The 17,627-nt window shown below is 40.6% G+C and overlaps 1 protein-coding gene across 4 annotated transcripts in view; it reads right to left on the bottom strand.

Moving 5' to 3' along the window:
* Positions 1–17,423, bottom strand: part of NARS2 (asparaginyl-tRNA synthetase 2, mitochondrial (putative)) — a 141,551-nt gene extending 124,128 nt beyond the window's left edge. For 3 of the 4 annotated variants that reach the window (XR_002335551.1, XM_003129702.4, XM_021062567.1), the window contains exons 1-5: positions 16,941–17,423; positions 13,558–13,667; positions 13,072–13,192; positions 10,110–10,250; positions 4,402–4,482 (exon numbers count right to left, since the gene is read on the bottom strand). Coding sequence is in view for 3 of the 4 variants with exons in the window: in XM_003129702.4 (XP_003129750.1) it covers positions 4,402–4,482; positions 10,110–10,250; positions 13,072–13,192; positions 13,558–13,667; positions 16,941–17,081 (594 nt within the window). In the remaining variant the exon portion in view is untranslated. Of the gene's footprint in view, positions 1–4,401; positions 4,483–4,644; positions 4,739–10,109; positions 10,251–13,071; positions 13,193–13,557; positions 13,668–16,940 lie in introns of those variants that run through there. The other variant, XM_021062568.1, reaches the window with a different exon arrangement.

Raw genomic sequence — 17,627 nt, forward strand, 5'->3', positions numbered from 1 at the left:
AAAAAAAAAAGGTTATACCGACGAAGCTCCTGCTCCGGTACAGTGAATTAAGAATCTGAATGCAGCAGCTTGGATTGCTGTGGAGGAACAGGTTTGATCTCCCCAGCAAAGTGCAGTGGGTCAAAGGATCTGGTGGTGCTGCAACTGTGGCTCAGATTCCATTCCTGGCCTGGGAACTTCCATTTTCCATGGGTATAGCCATTAAAAAAATTGTTACAGTGATAAAGTTTATTTTCTATACATGTATATATGTGTATATATACAAAAATTCAGAAGCAGCAAACCAATCTAATGCCAAACTTCAGTACAGAGTATAAGATTCAGTATGAGACTCTCCAGAGTTTAAGACTGAGGCATAAATTACACTGGTCTTCATGGTTCCACTTCATATACTTGCAGTTCGCTCTTCCCTTTAAAAAGTATTGAAATGTGTAAACCTAGACTTGAATACTGTTCTTGTTATATGAAGTATCACTCCTAGATTTTCTTTGCCTAATTTAATTTCACAATATGTGGTCATTTATCTATCACACCCTGGCAGAGTAGAATAATTAAAAGCTTAAACATGACTTGCATATTTACATATAAATTGTAAACCATCAAAAGAAAAAAGCAAAAATAAATAAATAAAATAAAAAATTAAAAAAAAACAAAAAAGCAAACCCCCAATGGAATACCACTTTCCACACTCTGGCATGGCTAATAAAAAAAGGAACAATATTAAGTGCTGGCAATAATGGGAGAAACTGGAACCTTCAGACATTGCTGGTGGGAGTGTAAAATGGCACAGCCACTTTGGAAAATGGGCTGGTGGGTTCTCAAAATATTAACCATAAAACTACCACACACCCAGCAATTTCACCCAAGAGAAATGATATACGCTCATCCAAGTGATTTCACAAATGTCCATTGTAGCATTATTCTTAACAGCCTAAAGGTAGGAAAAATCCAAATCCAATCAACCGCTGAATGGATAAACAAAGTGTTGGACATCTATAAACAGAATATGAGCTGGATGTAGAAGGGAATGAATGAAATACTGATACATGCCACAAATACGTGGACCTCAAAAACTCTACGCTAAATGAAAAGAAGCCATTCACAAAGGCTGTACTGTATGATTGCACCTACATGAAATATTCCAGAAGAGGCAAATCTGTCGAGAGCAGTTTAGTGGTTACTTAGAGCTGGGGGTGGAACAGGAAAGAACTGCCGATGGGCATGGGGTTTCATTTTGGGGCGGTATGATGCTCTGAAATGAGACTGTGATGATGGTTGCACAATTTTGACGATATTAAAAACCATGGACCTATATACTTTAAGTGGATGACTTTTATGGTATGTATGTAAAATAGATCTCAATTAAGCGGTTCTTAAAAAACCTGCTTCATGTCCTCATTCCTATATACTCCAACTTTATTTTCTATGATTCACCAATATGAATCTTCTAATCTGTCTAGAGTCCAGTGAAAACCCCACACTCAATTTAACTGCTTGATTCTGCTCACTGTTCCCCTACCTGAAATACTCTCCCAAGGGTACACTTAAGTCACACATTCAATTCTGAAGATGTTTCTGATCAAGTCAACCCTCACTGATCTAATTACCCTGTAGATTTCATACCACTTGTAATTGGTAACACTGTAACCTCAAATACATACATAAAGCAGTTCCACCTTATTTCTTCTTAATGCCTAGATGTTGCCACAATCTCGAATTCTTCACTTTAGTCTCTTTTATCTTCTCAGAGACAAACTAATTACTCCAGAACCGTGAAGCTCAAACATGATTGTGGGAACTCAGCGAGGGCTCTAAGACAAAGAGGAAAAAGTGTACACGCAAGGAATACTGCAGGATAAGTAACGCTCCCTCCTCCATCAAGCCCTGCCAATTCACCAGCTCCCCCTGCCAGAACCTCGACTACATCTTTATATCCCCCTTAAAAGTTAGCACAGCATCTTGAACACAGATGGTTCCAAATGTCTGCTGAATAACAAATTAATGCTTCGAATGCAACTTCCTACATGTGTATTCAGTAGTCATCAAACCTTAACAAACATCTGAAGTCTTAAAGCGGAAAATGGGAATGAGAAAAAGAAAACTAAAATGATGGGACATGCATTTACTTCTCAACAGTGGATTATGTTCTTACTGTGCATTTCAAGGTGGCACCTTACTGCTATCCTCAAACCTGAGTATGTACCAGGCATCCTTATCTTTAAGCAGTTGCTGACACTTCACTGCTGTCAGAGAAAAAAGAGCACGATTAAGAGAAGCAAGAATTTAGATATGATACTTGACTTCCTTCAAACCGTGGAGTGCCAATTCAAACCCCTACGCCTCTACATGGAGTCAGGAGGAAATGAACACGATGAAGCCTGGAAGGGCAGAGATGTGTAAGTTGAGAATAAGAAGCACTGCTTTTTGGAGTTCCAAGTGTGGCACAGTGGAAACAAATCCAACTAGGCACCATGAGGTTTCGGGTTCGATCCCTGGCCTCGCTCAGTGGGTTAAGGATCTGGCGTTACCGTGAGCTATGGTGTAGGTCTGAGACGTGGCTTGGATTTGGCGTTGCTGTGGCTCTGGCAGAGGCTGGCGGCTACAGCTCCAATTCGACCCCTAGCCTAGAAACCTCCATATGCTGCGGGTGTGGCCCTAAAAAGCAAAAAAAAAAAAAAAAAAAAAAAAAAAAAGAGCACGGATTTCAAAGGACAGGGGGTTGGGAGGGGCGGAAGACAAGTCGTAGGAGCTGAACTACTGAAAGCAACAAAGACAGCAGGTCATAGCACAAAAGCCACAGGCTGCTGAAACCTGATCTACAACGAGACGGCAAGAGCCTAAGATCAATGAATTCAAGAGCATCTCTTTCTGACACTCTGAACAGACAAAGACCTAACTCTACTATATAAAATTCCTCAACCTGGCCCCGAAACACTTATGAACATAGAACACTTCTCATTTGTTCAGCTTCAGAAATACATTTTTCCCGTTTCTATGTATTTATACTTATTTGGTAACTTGTTTTGCATTGTTTAAAGGGCAAAATACACATATTATAATCATTCAGACTTGTTATTGGGATTTCTCTGGCAGTAAAGCAGTTATCTCCAAATTTATCATTATTTGTTTATTATGGATTTTTTTTTACTTCTTTAATGTGGGTTTCTTTAATAATTCCCTTTGTATTTGTAAAACCTCCTTTAAATTATACCTTTCCTTCCCTCTCATTTACTTTTTAATATTTGGTGGTTTAGAGTAAGGGATCATGAATTATACTTCAGGTAATCCTTCTTCAATATTCACAAGATTACTAAGGTGCAGAGAGAAAATAAACAACATAAACACCTGGAAGAGAATGTTTTTTACACCTTACATTTATTTTATCATCTGCTGCCTCCCCTGAACTCATACACAGACGCTAACACTCCTATTTTAAATGTTCAGCAAAGCATTTTTATTCTACTTTCTGCAGAAGACTATCATTAGGATTTCTTCAAGCTAAAGATAAAGAAAGACAGCATTTAACTATTATTTTGAATAATGACTTGGACGTATCAGGATAATTTCTCCCAGCGAATACAGGAAAGCATCATGATCAAGAGTCAGAACACAGTGAACCAGAGAGAGCAGTTTTATACAGGTCTTGTAATTTGATGGAATCATCCAAATGCATAAACAAGGACCCTAACTTCTCAGAGATACAGAAATTGGTGAATAAGTAAAAAATAAAAAATAAATCAATATACATTTCTCTTTGAACACTACCATATTACTGGCCAATAATTTTACACAGGCCATCAAATTGATAAATAAAAGGCTTTCAATTGCCTACAAGTAAGAAAAACCAGTAACTTAAATTTCCTATAACAAAAGCAGGCTGACAATGACTGGCCCCATAGCAGGAGCCCAAAAAATAACTGCTGAACAAAGAATTAAAATACAAGCCTTCATGAGGTGTACAGATTAAATCATTTCTTATGAAAAAATACATTTTTTTTAAAGATGGAAAAAGAAAATACTCACATATATGCTTCTCTATCCTAATGCATCTCTTTTTAAAATAAGAATTACACCCCAAAATATTAAATGGGGGTTGAATCTGCACAAAAGATACCTTAGAATTTTAATTAGTTTCTTCAAATTTCTCGAGTTCACCACATCAATTACATAAAAAAGGCAAGCAGACTACTAAATTAAAAATCCACTCTTTTTAGCCACAATGTAAGTAACACAGTTGGTTGGACAAGAAATCAGAAGTGTGATTTATGGTTTGCAAGGCTAACAATCAACAAAATTTCAGGTTCTGGTCATGGTCTACCACCCACGTAACTCTTTAAATTTAAAGCAAACCCTCAAATGAAAGATAACAGAGAGCAATTGGGAATGGGAAGCACAACTTACTTCAACTTGAAAAAGTTCTCCGGCCCCTTCACAGTCGTTGGATGTGATTACTGGAGTGTGAATATGCACAAAGCCACTGTCCTGGAAGAAAAAGAGAAACGGCTCTTCTCAGTGTATTTGTACATGAAACAGTTCCAGGAATTGCACCTTACTATTTGATTAAAAAGCACTAAGAGAATGCCATAACAAATCCCTTCTTAATCTCCTAAATAAAATGACTGAGACATCAAGTTGAGAGTTTACCATGTATAAAGAATTTTACATCAGGAACTGACTTAGACAATATCTAGTCCAATCTTTTCACTTCAAAGATAAGGAAATTGTCTGAGGCCCAGAGAGACTGAACGACAGACCAAAGTCACTCAACCAGTCAGGGGAGGGGAGGGCGGGGGCAGGACAAGAACCTATTGCACAGAGTCTAGGTCTGGCGCCATTTCTTCTCCCAGCTTCTTTCTCCAACATACTGGTAGCAATTTCTCTCTCACTCCCTCCCTCAAGGCTAATGCATACGATGCCTGCCGTCCACACTGCTAAGGGAATACAGAGTGATCAATACGATTTCGGTTATTTTGGAATGAGACTCTCAACTGCAATAAACCATCAGAAAAGAGATAAACTAAGGCTGACAAATAGGGACCTAAGAAATTGCAAAAAAGGCAGAAATGATTTTTAAGAAGTCTGTCGTTAAACTGATGGCACAGTACACTGCACAAGGCACAGGCGATGCACTTCCTTTGCCTCAAGGAAGATTTTGAGCAGCAAATCCATCCATTACTCTGGCACCCAACTACAATTCTTCCCTTCCAAAGTTGTAGGCTACTTCCATTAGTGAACTACAAAAGCTCTGCTAGTAAAACTGAAATAACCCAGCAACTTCAAGGTTATGCTTCTTTCATTCTGACTATGGATGTAGGCAAAAGGTCACATTTAGCATAAATGTTGCAGGGTTGGGGTGGAGGCAGCTAAAGTGAACTTCTGCTGCAAAGGTATAATAGCATGTGTTTAATGCAAACATTTTGGTCTTGAAATCAGTATAACAATTTTATATACACACATCTAATCTGTGTTAAATTCTGCCTATCACTGGTGGAATAGAAAATATCTCGGTGCATTACCAGGGGCCTCCCAAATTTGCCTGTCCTTTCTAAAAAAGGCTGAATTAAAATATTATGGCTATGATACAAAGTATCCAGCCAATAACCTGCCTTATAGTGTAGACTGATTAAATATTCAAGCTATAAATTAGGAGTCTCAGAAGGTACTCAAATATGTACTTAATCTGGGAATAACGTGTGGAGAGGTGCTGCAGAGAGCACATTACAGAGAACAAATAACACAGAATCGATAACATTACTGCATAAAATTTTTATCTCCTAGAAGCCAAGAATTATGGACATGAATCATTTATTCCACATGAATGCAGGCAACTATGAGCACAAGTGCAATAAACAAAGTGAGGAAGTGAAAAATCCAAAGGAAACGAGGGTGGCGAGAGGGAGGGGGAGAGGGAGGAGAAAATTTAACGGCTACACATAATTGCCAAAGTTAACACTGGTCAACTGCCACAAGAAATACCACTGTGAATCTTATGAAAATAACTATGTGGGATTTAAAAAAGTCACTCAGGTAGTAGGATTTATTCTCAATACTCAAATAATGCTAAACCTTTCAAAAAGGGTCACTTTTTAAGCTTTTTAAAAAAGCGTAGCTTTTTAAGCCTTAACAGTACTTGCAGGGCTTATCATGTCCAAGTCCGTAACATTACCATGAAAAGTTATAAAGGAAAGGGTACAAAGCAACAACAAAGCCCCCCAAAGAGAAAGCAGATAGGGAAGTAGAAAGATAAAAAGGAAAATAAAAGCAAGAGTATGGTCAGTGGCTGTCTCCACTCTGGGGTACCAAGGTCAGGTACTCAGCCCATCCCACAGCAAAGGGGTTCCTAAGGAGAGATATGCAGACCAGAGAAGGGGCCCAAAATACTGGCCCAATTCTTCAGATTCCACCCACCACCTCTAAATACCTAAACATTTTGACAGATTCATATTTCTATTACTAGGTATTTATAAGGCACTGAGTATCTGAAAATTCTAAAATTCATGTATGAAGGCTCATACACCTCACTCAAAGACTCATGAACTACATATATGTATTTTTTAAACACACACCAATTAAGACTATTTAATCATTCTAAACAAAAAAGAAACATGACAGCAACTGCTAGCCACAGGCACACCACTGGCAACAAAAAGTGACAGTTAAGAGGAGACTGAAAAAAAACAAAAAAAAACAAAAAAACCCCAAACCCACGAAAAGCATCACAGGAACTCAAAGACACAGCAGTCCTAGGTCATTCAACACGGGGGCAAAGAAAACTCCCCACCGCAACAGGCTTTGAAGGCACTGCCATACTGAGGAGGAAACAATTTGATACTCAGAGGATGAACCTCAAATCACCAAGAAAGGGCAAACTCTTTTCTACTGACTCACTTCAGGAAGCCAGGGAAGAATGTAATACATTTTAGAATAACCTCCACAGTTATTCTCAAATCCCATTATTTGAGAAACTCTACTTTTGTAAAAAAAATTTTGAGGATTCTATACAGTCAAGTTTTAGTACTCAGCAAAGGTGTCAATTCTATAAGCAAAGCAAGTTATATACTAAACATGTTTGACATTCGAACCAAAAAACTCAAGATCATTAAAGTATCCTAACTAGAGGTTTCTCCTCAGATTTCTATTATTGCTCCTACAATTCTAGATATGAAATTGATGCAAATTTACATTTTATCTTAACATCATTTAGAGAGCCTAAAGCAACAAACACAAAAACAGTACCAAGTAGAGGATAATACAGAACTATGATTTAACGCATCTTAGAGTGCGCCCATGATTTCTTTAAACAATGTGATCCTCTCCATACACAAGTGGGTAACATCTTGGAAGCATCGGGAGACTATTTTCCAGAGCTTTACAGTTAGAAAGTGAATTTACAGCACTCAAGAGTTAACTACTTTGGCGTTCCTGCTGTGGCACGGTGGGTTAAAAACCTGACTGTGGGAGGTCAGGTTTAATCCCTGGCTGGGGCAGTGGCTTAAAGCATCTGGTGTTGCCGCACCTGCAGCACAGGTCAAAACTGTGGCTTGGATTTGATCGCTGGGCTGGGAACTTCCATATACTGCAGGTGTGGCCATCAAAAAAAAAAAGTACCTACCTTTTACAACCTTCCCCAATAGTGCCATTATTTTCAACCACTTAAATTGTTTAAAAATTTTTAATCTTGGTTATTTGATTTCAGATTTTTTCTAGTTATTTCTTAGTTTTAAATTTTTAAATTGTTTACATATCTGTAAAAGCTTCAAGTAATAAAGAAATACATGAATTGGGGGAAGCACTGATGTTAATGAATTGCCAATACCACCACCTAGTGGCCAGAAATCCACAAAACCTGCTGAATTAAAGCAGGTCCACTGGCTTTATCAGCCATTACAGTCATATGGGGGAAAAAAATGCTTTGCTACATCTGACTAAATTTTTTGTTTGTGGCCAAGCACGACTGAAAAGCCACGTGGAAGTTTCAGTAAGAAGGTTTATGAGAGCATATGTAAATGTACCCTTTCAAACCACAATGGGATGACACTGTATAATGTGATTTGTTTTCCTTTGTTCTCATGCTTTAAAGCCATGATAGTCTTTAGCTGAAACACCAGAAATTACCTCTTAAGGAGCTTTTCAAAGAGCAAGAACTTTCTTGATGTGCTGTGGTAGGGCTGGGCCTGTGTCAACTGGGATGCTGCCCAAGGGAGGGTATGCTATCAGACCATCTTTGCAAATGAGCTGGACCTGGAGAAACGGCCTAGGAAGAGTTCCAAAACTACACGGAGTAACACTGAACTTTATCTGTTGGGTCACTCCTGCCTTTGGAGCCCTCCTCCACTTCATCAACTTACCAACTATATTCACTGTGGCTTTCCTAGATTGCCGAAAATGGTTGAAAGGCAATGCTAAATGAGACAAGATGTTTTTAGTCATTAGACCAATCTGTTTGATCAATACCAATAATTCTTTACAATCAATGTTTACTGGAGTTCCTGCTGTGGCTCAGTAGGTTAAGGATCCAACTGCAGTGGCTCAGATCGCTGCAGAAGCGAAGGTTCAATCCCCGGCCCAGTGTAGTGGGTTAAAGGATCTGGCATTGTCACAGCTACAGTGTAGGTTGCAGCTGTGGCTTGGATTCAATCCCTAGCCCAGGAACTTCGAATACCGTGGGTGCAGTCATTAAAAAAGAAAAAGGAAAAAGAAATTAGTGCTCACTATATATAAACTGCCTGTGACCAAGATGGAGAAACAGGAACTAGATTTACCTTCCCATTTGAAACAACCAAAAAACCAAAAACAAAACAAGTCCAGAAGCAAACCACATGCAAGAATGATATTTCAACACTGGATATCAGAAACAAAGCAGAGTGACCCCTGAGAGGTAGCAAACAAACACAGTGAACCCTCCCGGGGCCCAGCTTACACCTTGAGATTTTCCAGCAGGAAAAGGGGAAAATATAGTGGAACCCAGCAGAGTCTCTGAGCTGCGACAGAGCTGAGAGTCTGAGGAGGCCAAAGTGGTTAGAACTGACAGGACTGAGAACCAGCGAGGAGAGAGCTGTGCTGACAATTTCAGAGATGTACAGAGCATCGCCCTGGAGTGAGAGGTGGAGGAATGATCAGCACAGGCTTGTGAGGAAACCATCCAAGGCCAGGGGAAGAACCATTCAAAGCTTAAGATGCTTCCTAAATATCCAGCACCCAGCAAGGTAAATTCACAACGTCTGCACCTAATCAAAGATGAGCAGGTATGCGAGGAGGCAAGAAAACATAATCCATAAAGAAGACACTAATCAGGAGTTCCCGTCGTGGCACAGTGGTTAACGAATCCGACTAGGAACCATGAGGTTGCGGGTTCGGTCCCTGCCCTTGCTCAGTGGGTTAAGGATCTGGCGTTGCCGTAAGCTGTGGCGTAGGTTGCAGACTTGGCTCGGATCCTGCGTTGCTGTGGCTCTGGCGTAGGCTGTTGGCTACAGCTCCGATTAGACCCCTAGCCTGAGAACCTCCATATGCCACAAGAGCAGCCCAAGAAAATGGCAAAAAGGCCAAAAAAAAAAAAAAAAAGACACTAATCAATCAAATTGACTCATAACTGATAGACATGTTAGAAGAAACACGATCAACAGCCTTGTAAATTAACGATACTTTAATAAAACAATAAAAAGAGATAAGTAAGCTTGACGACATAGCAATAGAAACTATCCAAAAGAAACAACACAAGGGAAAAACATTTTTAAGAAGAAAAGAACATCTGTGAACTATGGGATATCAAGTGGACTAATATACGGGTAAGTGAAGTCACCAAAGGAGAAAAGTAACACAAAAAGTATGTGATGAAATGACAGAAAAATTTGGTGAAAATTGAAACACAGAGATGCAAGAAATTCAATGAATTCCAAACACAAAAAACATAGAGAAAACTGCCAAGGCACATCTTAATCAAATTGCTCAAAACGAGTGATAAAGAGAAAATTTAAAATCAGCCACAGAAAAAAAGTACCACACAATCAAGGGTGCTTGCAGTAAATAACCACAAGAACGTTCAGGATAATACTCTAGTGTTACAATTACTCAACTCACAAGCTAGAACACCGAGAAGCAAAGCTCCTTACCTTAAAAAAAGAATGGACAGCAGCTGTGGCTTCACTGCGAACTCTCAGGATAGAACCCAGAACATTAGTCCTGCACCGAAGGTGAGGATACTGTCTCAGATACTCCAGAGGATGCCGCTCTTTATATTTTAAAGGGAAAGCCTGCCAATAAAAGGAAAAACAAGTTAGAAGCTAAAAAAGATACTCTTTCATAAAATCAGTTTCCAAGGCAGTTGTTAAATAATAATGCTGTAGAGTAAAATTAAAATGCTTTCCTCCCCCCCCCCTTTTTGGGGAGGGCTGCACCCACAGCATATGGAGGTTCCCAGGCTAGGGGTCCAATCACAGCCACAGCCACAGGAACTGCATCTGAGACCTACACCATAGCTCATGGCAATGCCGGTGCCTTAACCCACTAAGTGAGGCCAGGGATAGAACGTGCGTCCTCAGTGATGCTAGTCAGAGTTGTTAATCGCTGAACCACGATGGGAACGGCTCCTCATTTCTTAACATAACTGACACATTAATTCTCACAAATTAAGAATCAGAAAGATGTGGGTTTGCATCCAGCTCTATTACTTACTAGCTTTAGAGTCTTGGGCAAAGTTACCATCACTGAGGCTAAATGCTTAGGTATCAAATCTCTACCCATTAGCTGTCAATCACTACTTACAAACAGATTAGGATATAATTACGCAAAACAGTCCACTGTTTGGCACACAGGAATTTACAACATTGTGGATATTAAAGATTATGTTCTCTACAGCTGTACACACACAGCTGGTGTTCAATTTTAAAATCACCCAAATGTCTCGAAAGCCCATAAGCTCGCATAATCAATTGGCATTATTTATCACTGTTCATCAACACGTACCGCTGTTTCAGAACATGCGAGAAGGTCAACAGCTTTCTGTCATCTGGAAGAGCAGTGTATAGTCATAAAGATTTCTAAGGAAATTATGACTCTACCTAGAAAAATTTCTCTGCCCACACTCATTTTACAAAATTGAGAAGGTAGGGAAAAAACTTTCAGATCAAAACCAATGTTTCAATAAAAAATACAACAGAGAAGTAAAAGAGCCACGTTGGTAGCCTGTTTTAGAGTTATCTATTCCTTTTAAGCCTTATGCACACACTAAGTCCTAGAGACAAAGCCCCCATACCTACTGAAGAGACAGTATTATCACATTAATAGGAATCTGGAAACTGCTCGCAGGTTGGGAACTCGGTAATGTCTGAATATTAAATAAGGACACTGGAGTTCCCGTCATGGCGCAGTGGTTAACGAATCCGACTAGGAACCATGAGGTTGCGGGTTCGGTCCCTGCCCTTGCTCAGTGGGTTAAGGATCTGGCGTTGCCGTGAGCTGTGGTGTAGGCTGCAGACGCGGCTCAGATCCCGTGTTGCTGTGGCTCTGGTGTAAGCCGGTGGCTACAGCTCCGATTGGACCCCTAGCCTGGGAACCTCCATATGCCACGGGAGTGGCTCAAGAAATAGCAAAAAGACCAAAGAAAAAAAAAAAAAAATATATATATATATATATATATAAATAAAGACACTGAAACGAGGAGGAAGGATAAAACACATGGCAAAATTTTAATAATCTAACATTTCTCTAAAAAAGCAATAATAAAAATGGTAACCATCTCCATTCCTCTCTGAGTTCAAAATTATTTTCACGATCTATTTTTCAGACACCTTGGAACCCAATTCCTGATTTTACATGTCAATTAGAACTTCTTGGAAAATTATTCAGAATGACATTTAAAAAAAAACTGCGGAGTTTCTGTTATGACTCAGCAGTAACGAACCTCAATCCATGACAACGTGGGCTCGATCCCCAGCCTCGATTAGTGGGTCAAAGACCCAGCATTGCTGTGAGCTGCAGTAGGCTGCAGACAAGGCTGGGATCCTGAGTTGCTATGGCTGTGGTATAGGCCGAGAGCTGCATCTCCAATTTGACCTCTTGCCTGGGAACTTCCATATGCTACAGGTGTGGCCCTAAAACGTAAAACCAACCAACCAAACAAAAAACTTTCTATTTTCTTTTTTTCTTATTTTCAATTTCTTCCAGTTATCCAAAAGAACTAAAAATGAACTAAAATGATGCTATTTCCCTACATTTCTTCATTTTTTTGTTCATTAAATATTTGAAGATGATTATGGCAAAACCACAGGCGAGTCAATTGGCTGGTACAAAGATTTTCAGCTGTGCCACTAATCGGCAAGATGACCTAACCCAAGTCATTTTACCTGGTTGAGCCTTCTTTTCTCCAATTAGAAACTGGATTGATATTCTGATTCTCTTCCCTCTAACCTCTTTATCAGGCTTAAGTAAAAAGCTACTAACAGAAGAGTCTTGCAGAAACAGGGAGAAACAAATCTTAATGTAGAATTTTTATCTCTGTTCAGCCCGAGCATTACCACACTCTAATGCTGTCTAGTGGAATTTTACGTGATGAACAGAAATGTTCGTGTCTGTGCCACACGGTACGGTAGCCACCAGCTGCATGTGACTCCTGAGCACTGGAAATGTGGCCACTGAAGACCTGAATTTTCTAATATTAGCTCATTTAATATTAAATAGCCACAGGTGGCTAGTGGCTACCACGTTGGATGATGCAGTTCTAGATCATGCAAGTCATTCCGAGGCAGAGCTTTCCAAAGAACGTGGTCTGCCCTGGTGTCTCTTTCTCACTGCAGCCTACTAGGCATGTCTGCTAAAGTGGCAAATTTCAGGTGACAGGCACCACGGAGATGCATAGAGTGATATCACTTAGCTCTCACTCCTAAGACTTGGCCTTCTACACGAATACTTTTTGCTATTCTTTCTGCATTCCTCAGGTCTATCACCTGTCTCAATAATCTAGGAAGTCACAATCAAAATGTCCCACGTGCCATCTTCCCCATCATCACACTTAAAACAGTGCTAATGTTTTAAATTAATCCTTAACAGCCTCCATAAAAGTGTCACAAAACATACCTTGACATCACAATTTCCAACAACTTCAATTTTTTCTGCCTTCAGTTCCACATTTTGTCCTTTGGATGGACTTTTTACTAGCTGCCCTTGAACCTCCACAGAACTCCCAAAAGCCAGTTCTCTATAGGAATGAAAAACCAGCATAAACAAGACATTACATGTAACACTCACATTAACACAAATCTGGCTATCAGATCGTTAAAATATTTAATGATGGATGTTTTTACCTTTAATTGGGTTAAGAACTGCACACAGTTAAGAGAGAAGCAAAGGATAGATGGGGGATACTGTCAAGTGAAGATGTCAGAGAAAAGGATCTTGATTCAAATATTTAGGCTTGAGCCTCAAAGCTATGACGAGCAGATTCGTTTAGAAAGGTCGCTGACGGGGCAAACGCGAACTCTTGGATGAGGCAAATAGGGAGCAGAAGAGATAAAAAAGAAAAATCTCAGGGCTGTCAACAAAATAAAACAAAAAGCAACTCACCTACTGTCAAAGCTCGAATCTGCTACAACCTGCAGGCTTTCCAAGGATGAACCATCGTTTACATGTAGGAATAAGACTTCCTTCTGGGATCGGACTGAACGAATCCACCCCTGATAAGAAATTATTCCCCAACGTGAATTTAAAACACATAATCATTTTATATTTCCATTACACGTACACACAGCATGAAAAAAAGAATAGAAGTCCTCATAATCTTGCCTTAAATCAATTGCTTTTAGCTCCCCAAAATGCATATATAATTTTATACGGTCCTTACAGCTTTGGCATTCCACCTTTTTTGTTGCTGTTTTGTTGATAAAGATCATCATTCTGAACAGATGCCCCAAATCTTGTTAGGCTGATGAGCCTAATTCACATAACCAATCCCCCCAATATTCCAGGATTTCTTCCTACCCCCGCCCCTCTCCTCCACCACTACACAAAACAGGGCCCATATTTTGGTTCCTTTCTCCGTCTTTATATAATTCCTGAAAAGTAGATTATGTAGTTATAGACTAGAAACATCTTAATGGGGTTTTTTTTTTTCAAAAGTATCATACAAGAGTTCTCAAGGAACTTCTCCTTACAAACACATTACGTAGCCCGTAAACTCTCAAAGACACTCTGAATCTAAATGACAGATATGTATGCGTACAAGTGAGAGGTCTTCGAGTAGAACAGTAACACTACCAACAGCTCTCACGGACCACATTCAACTTAAATTTTAACTCGCTAGAAATTAAAAGAGAGTGTTTTAGCAGACCCTGTGAGCAACTGTGCAACAACTGATGGTGTTCGATTAACCATCAAACATGCTTGTGAAAAGCAAGATGAACTATACTTAAAAAAACAGCTGTACTGACCCTCACTTTCTCTGTATCCCCACCACCCCCTAGACATTGCTATTAAAGCCCTTCTCTTACTTCTCTGCATGTCCGTAATACTTTGAGGGCTTAGGAACCAGGTTTTTAGTTGCTTTGAAGGCTACTGCCAGGTACAGAGTAGATAATCCATAAGCATTTTTCCATGGAAGAATATCTGCCATGTACTGAACGTACCCCGTGACAAGCGTTTTACTACTTTCTTCATACGCCGTCTCCTCTCCTCACAACAGCTCTATGGATTATCATTATTTCTACCTTACAAGTGAAGAACGGAGGCTCAGAGAAGTTAAATAACTTGCCTGAGGTCACACTGTTGGTAAAGGCAGAGCCTGAACTTGAACCCAAGTCTACTAGGAAGCCCTTGATTTCTCCAGGGCTACAAGAACTACATCATAAATTGCCTCAGTCGTGTATACAGGCCCTTCGTAATGTGGAGCAGGCCCAATTAGTACTCATTTCCAAGGCACCATTGTCTTGCTTTTCACTTGTTAGTAAAAGTTTAACATTTGTGGAGCACTGTTTGCAATGTTTCTGTCCTAAGCTCTTTATAAGTATTTTTCTACCTAGTCCTCACAAAAATTTAATGATTATTACCCTTTTAGAGATGAAGAAACATAGAGAAGTTAGGATAACCTCCTTGTTTAATACTCAAGGTTACCTAGAAGTAGGGCTGGAATTCAAATACACTTCTGAGTTCAAGGTTCACGTTAACAACAAGCTCTTCAGGAATGCTGTTTCTATCCCGTCCCCAGTTCCTCTGAGGAAAACACCCTTCAACACTCAGCTACTTGTCACCTCCTGAAAGAAATCTTCCTTGACCTCCTCACGGTTAAGGACTTCCCTTGGTTTTCTCAAAGCTATTTATACTACTAATACTCATCACATTTTTGTAATTAACTTGTCTAAGCCATTAGACCAGGGCTGTCTAACAAACATATAATGCGAACCACATACGTAATTTTACATTTTTTTTAAGTGGTCACATCAAAAGTGCGAAGACCAATTGGGAGAGGGGAAGGAGTGGGATGGATTGGGAGTTTAGGGTTAACAGATGCAAACTATTATATTTAGAATGGATAGACAATAAGGTCCTACAGTATAGCACAGGGAACTGTATCCAATCTCCCAGGATAGATCATGATGAAAAATAATATTTTAAAAAAGAACATATATTTATATGTATGACTGAGTGACTTTGCTGTACAGTACAAATTGCTACAACACTGTAAACAACTATAATAAAACTTTTTAAAAAGTAAAAAGAAATGGGTAACGTTCATTTTAATGATGTATTTTGTTCAACCCATTTTGTCCAAAACATCAACATATAATCAATATAAAAAAGCAGAGACACTGTGCATTCTTTTTTGTTCTTCAAAGTTGGTGTGTATTTTACAATTACAGTACCTCTCAATTCAGTCTAGCCACATTTCAAGTGCTCAGGGCCCTAAGTGCCAGTAGCTTCTAAATTAGAGAGTAGGGCACTAAAAAGAAATCCTTTAACGGAGTAGGCTCTGTTCTCATCTCTGAATCCTTTCTAGGCTAGCATACAGAAGGCATCATTAGTGTATGCTGAATAGATTAATGCCAGAAAATATTTTGATTTGGATCTCAGAAAGAACCCCCAAAAATGCAAGGGGGGAAACTGGTCATACTGCTACAAATCAAAGATAGATGAGGACGACAAAAGTAATTGCATCAGTGTGATTCAGCAACCTAATAAACCAAACCACCTTGTTTGGTCTGGTCCTTCTGTGTGGAGCTGCTGCAAATTATAGTATTAACAAAGAAATGAGAGCAGCTCGTCTTTACCGACTGTGGGACACTGTCCCAAATTTTTCTAACTAACTTTTCGGACTCTGTGAGACAGGGACTATGATCATTTCCATTCTCATAAGAGGAAAGTGAGGTTCAGAGCACATGAAGGGCCGTGCCCCAAACTGACAACCTACTAAACAGCAGAAATTTAAACCTAGGCAGCTTGACTCCAGATCTCCTTCGAACTGCTACACTCCACTCTTTCTCCTAATTTATTAAACAAAAGTTATACGCAAAGCCTCATTTTAGGCACTGAGGTGGTTAAAAGTTGACCTAAGAGGTCTGGTTTGGTTGAACAAATTTTTCTGTCAGCCATGTGTGAATACCAAGACAGGTAAGAAAAGGCTCCTGGTCTCAAGGGGCTACTTAAGTGTGAATACACATAAGGGACAAAGGAAAAGGGGCTCGTTCGTTTTTCTGCAAGATTAACAAGTCTACATATAATGCCGCGGTATCACGAAAGCCAAGTTCCAGCACTTTCCAAGTATCTAAACAGTTTTCCGAAAACTACCAAGCCAAGAAAAGGAGAAAAACGTGGACGCACGCACACGATTGCTTAGCTTTTCTAACTTTCCCCTGCCGGTCATTCTGTCCGACCCGACGGGACCAGGGAAGCCTGAACTCGGATGTGCCAAATCGGTCAACGAAAAGGACAAACCTACCCGCTTTCGACACACTAACCTGGACCTTAACGCGCTCCCCATTCACGTTCTGGGCACCGAGAGCGTCCCGCACGCTCAGTTTTGTTGAAGGTTTGTGCCTTGGGCAGGGAACGGAGGAACAGGAGCGCAGGGCTCGGAGGAGACACCGGGCCCCGAACATCGCGCGGCTGCCCAGGCCCTCCTCGTGACCTGCCCTGATGCAGGGAGCGTTCGGACGCAGCCCGCGGGGACCCTCTCCTCGCCCCTCTTCCGGGCCGCAGCAAGCCCTTAGGCGCTCGAGACCCCTTCCCCTTCAAGGGTCCCAGCTCGGTCCCCACGGAACCTCTGCTGCTTCCCGCTTCCCTAAAGGGCGGAACGGAGACAACACATTCAGCAGCAAACGCCAAAAACAAACCGCGCGCCTTGGGCACGCGGGACACCCCACAGACCCTCACAGATTCTAAACCCACGCCTGAGTAGCTGCAGAAAGAGGCGCGGCCCCCGCCCCTACGTCACCACGCCAAGGCCAACGTCATCACGCTGCCGGGAGGTTCAGAGGGAGCATGCGTACTCGTGACCCCAGTTAAAGAGGAGGCGGGGCGGAGGAAGGGAAGGGGTCGGGAGCTGAGATAGGGCGGAGCTAAGACACAAGAACCTTGCGTTGAAGGAACCGGATAGTCTACTGGGGGCTAGATCCGAGTGACTGATGCAGAAAGAAGGCGGCCAA

Source organism: Sus scrofa, chromosome 9 (assembly GCF_000003025.6).
Source record: "Sus scrofa isolate TJ Tabasco breed Duroc chromosome 9, Sscrofa11.1, whole genome shotgun sequence".
Lineage (NCBI taxonomy): Eukaryota > Metazoa > Chordata > Mammalia > Artiodactyla > Suidae > Sus > Sus scrofa.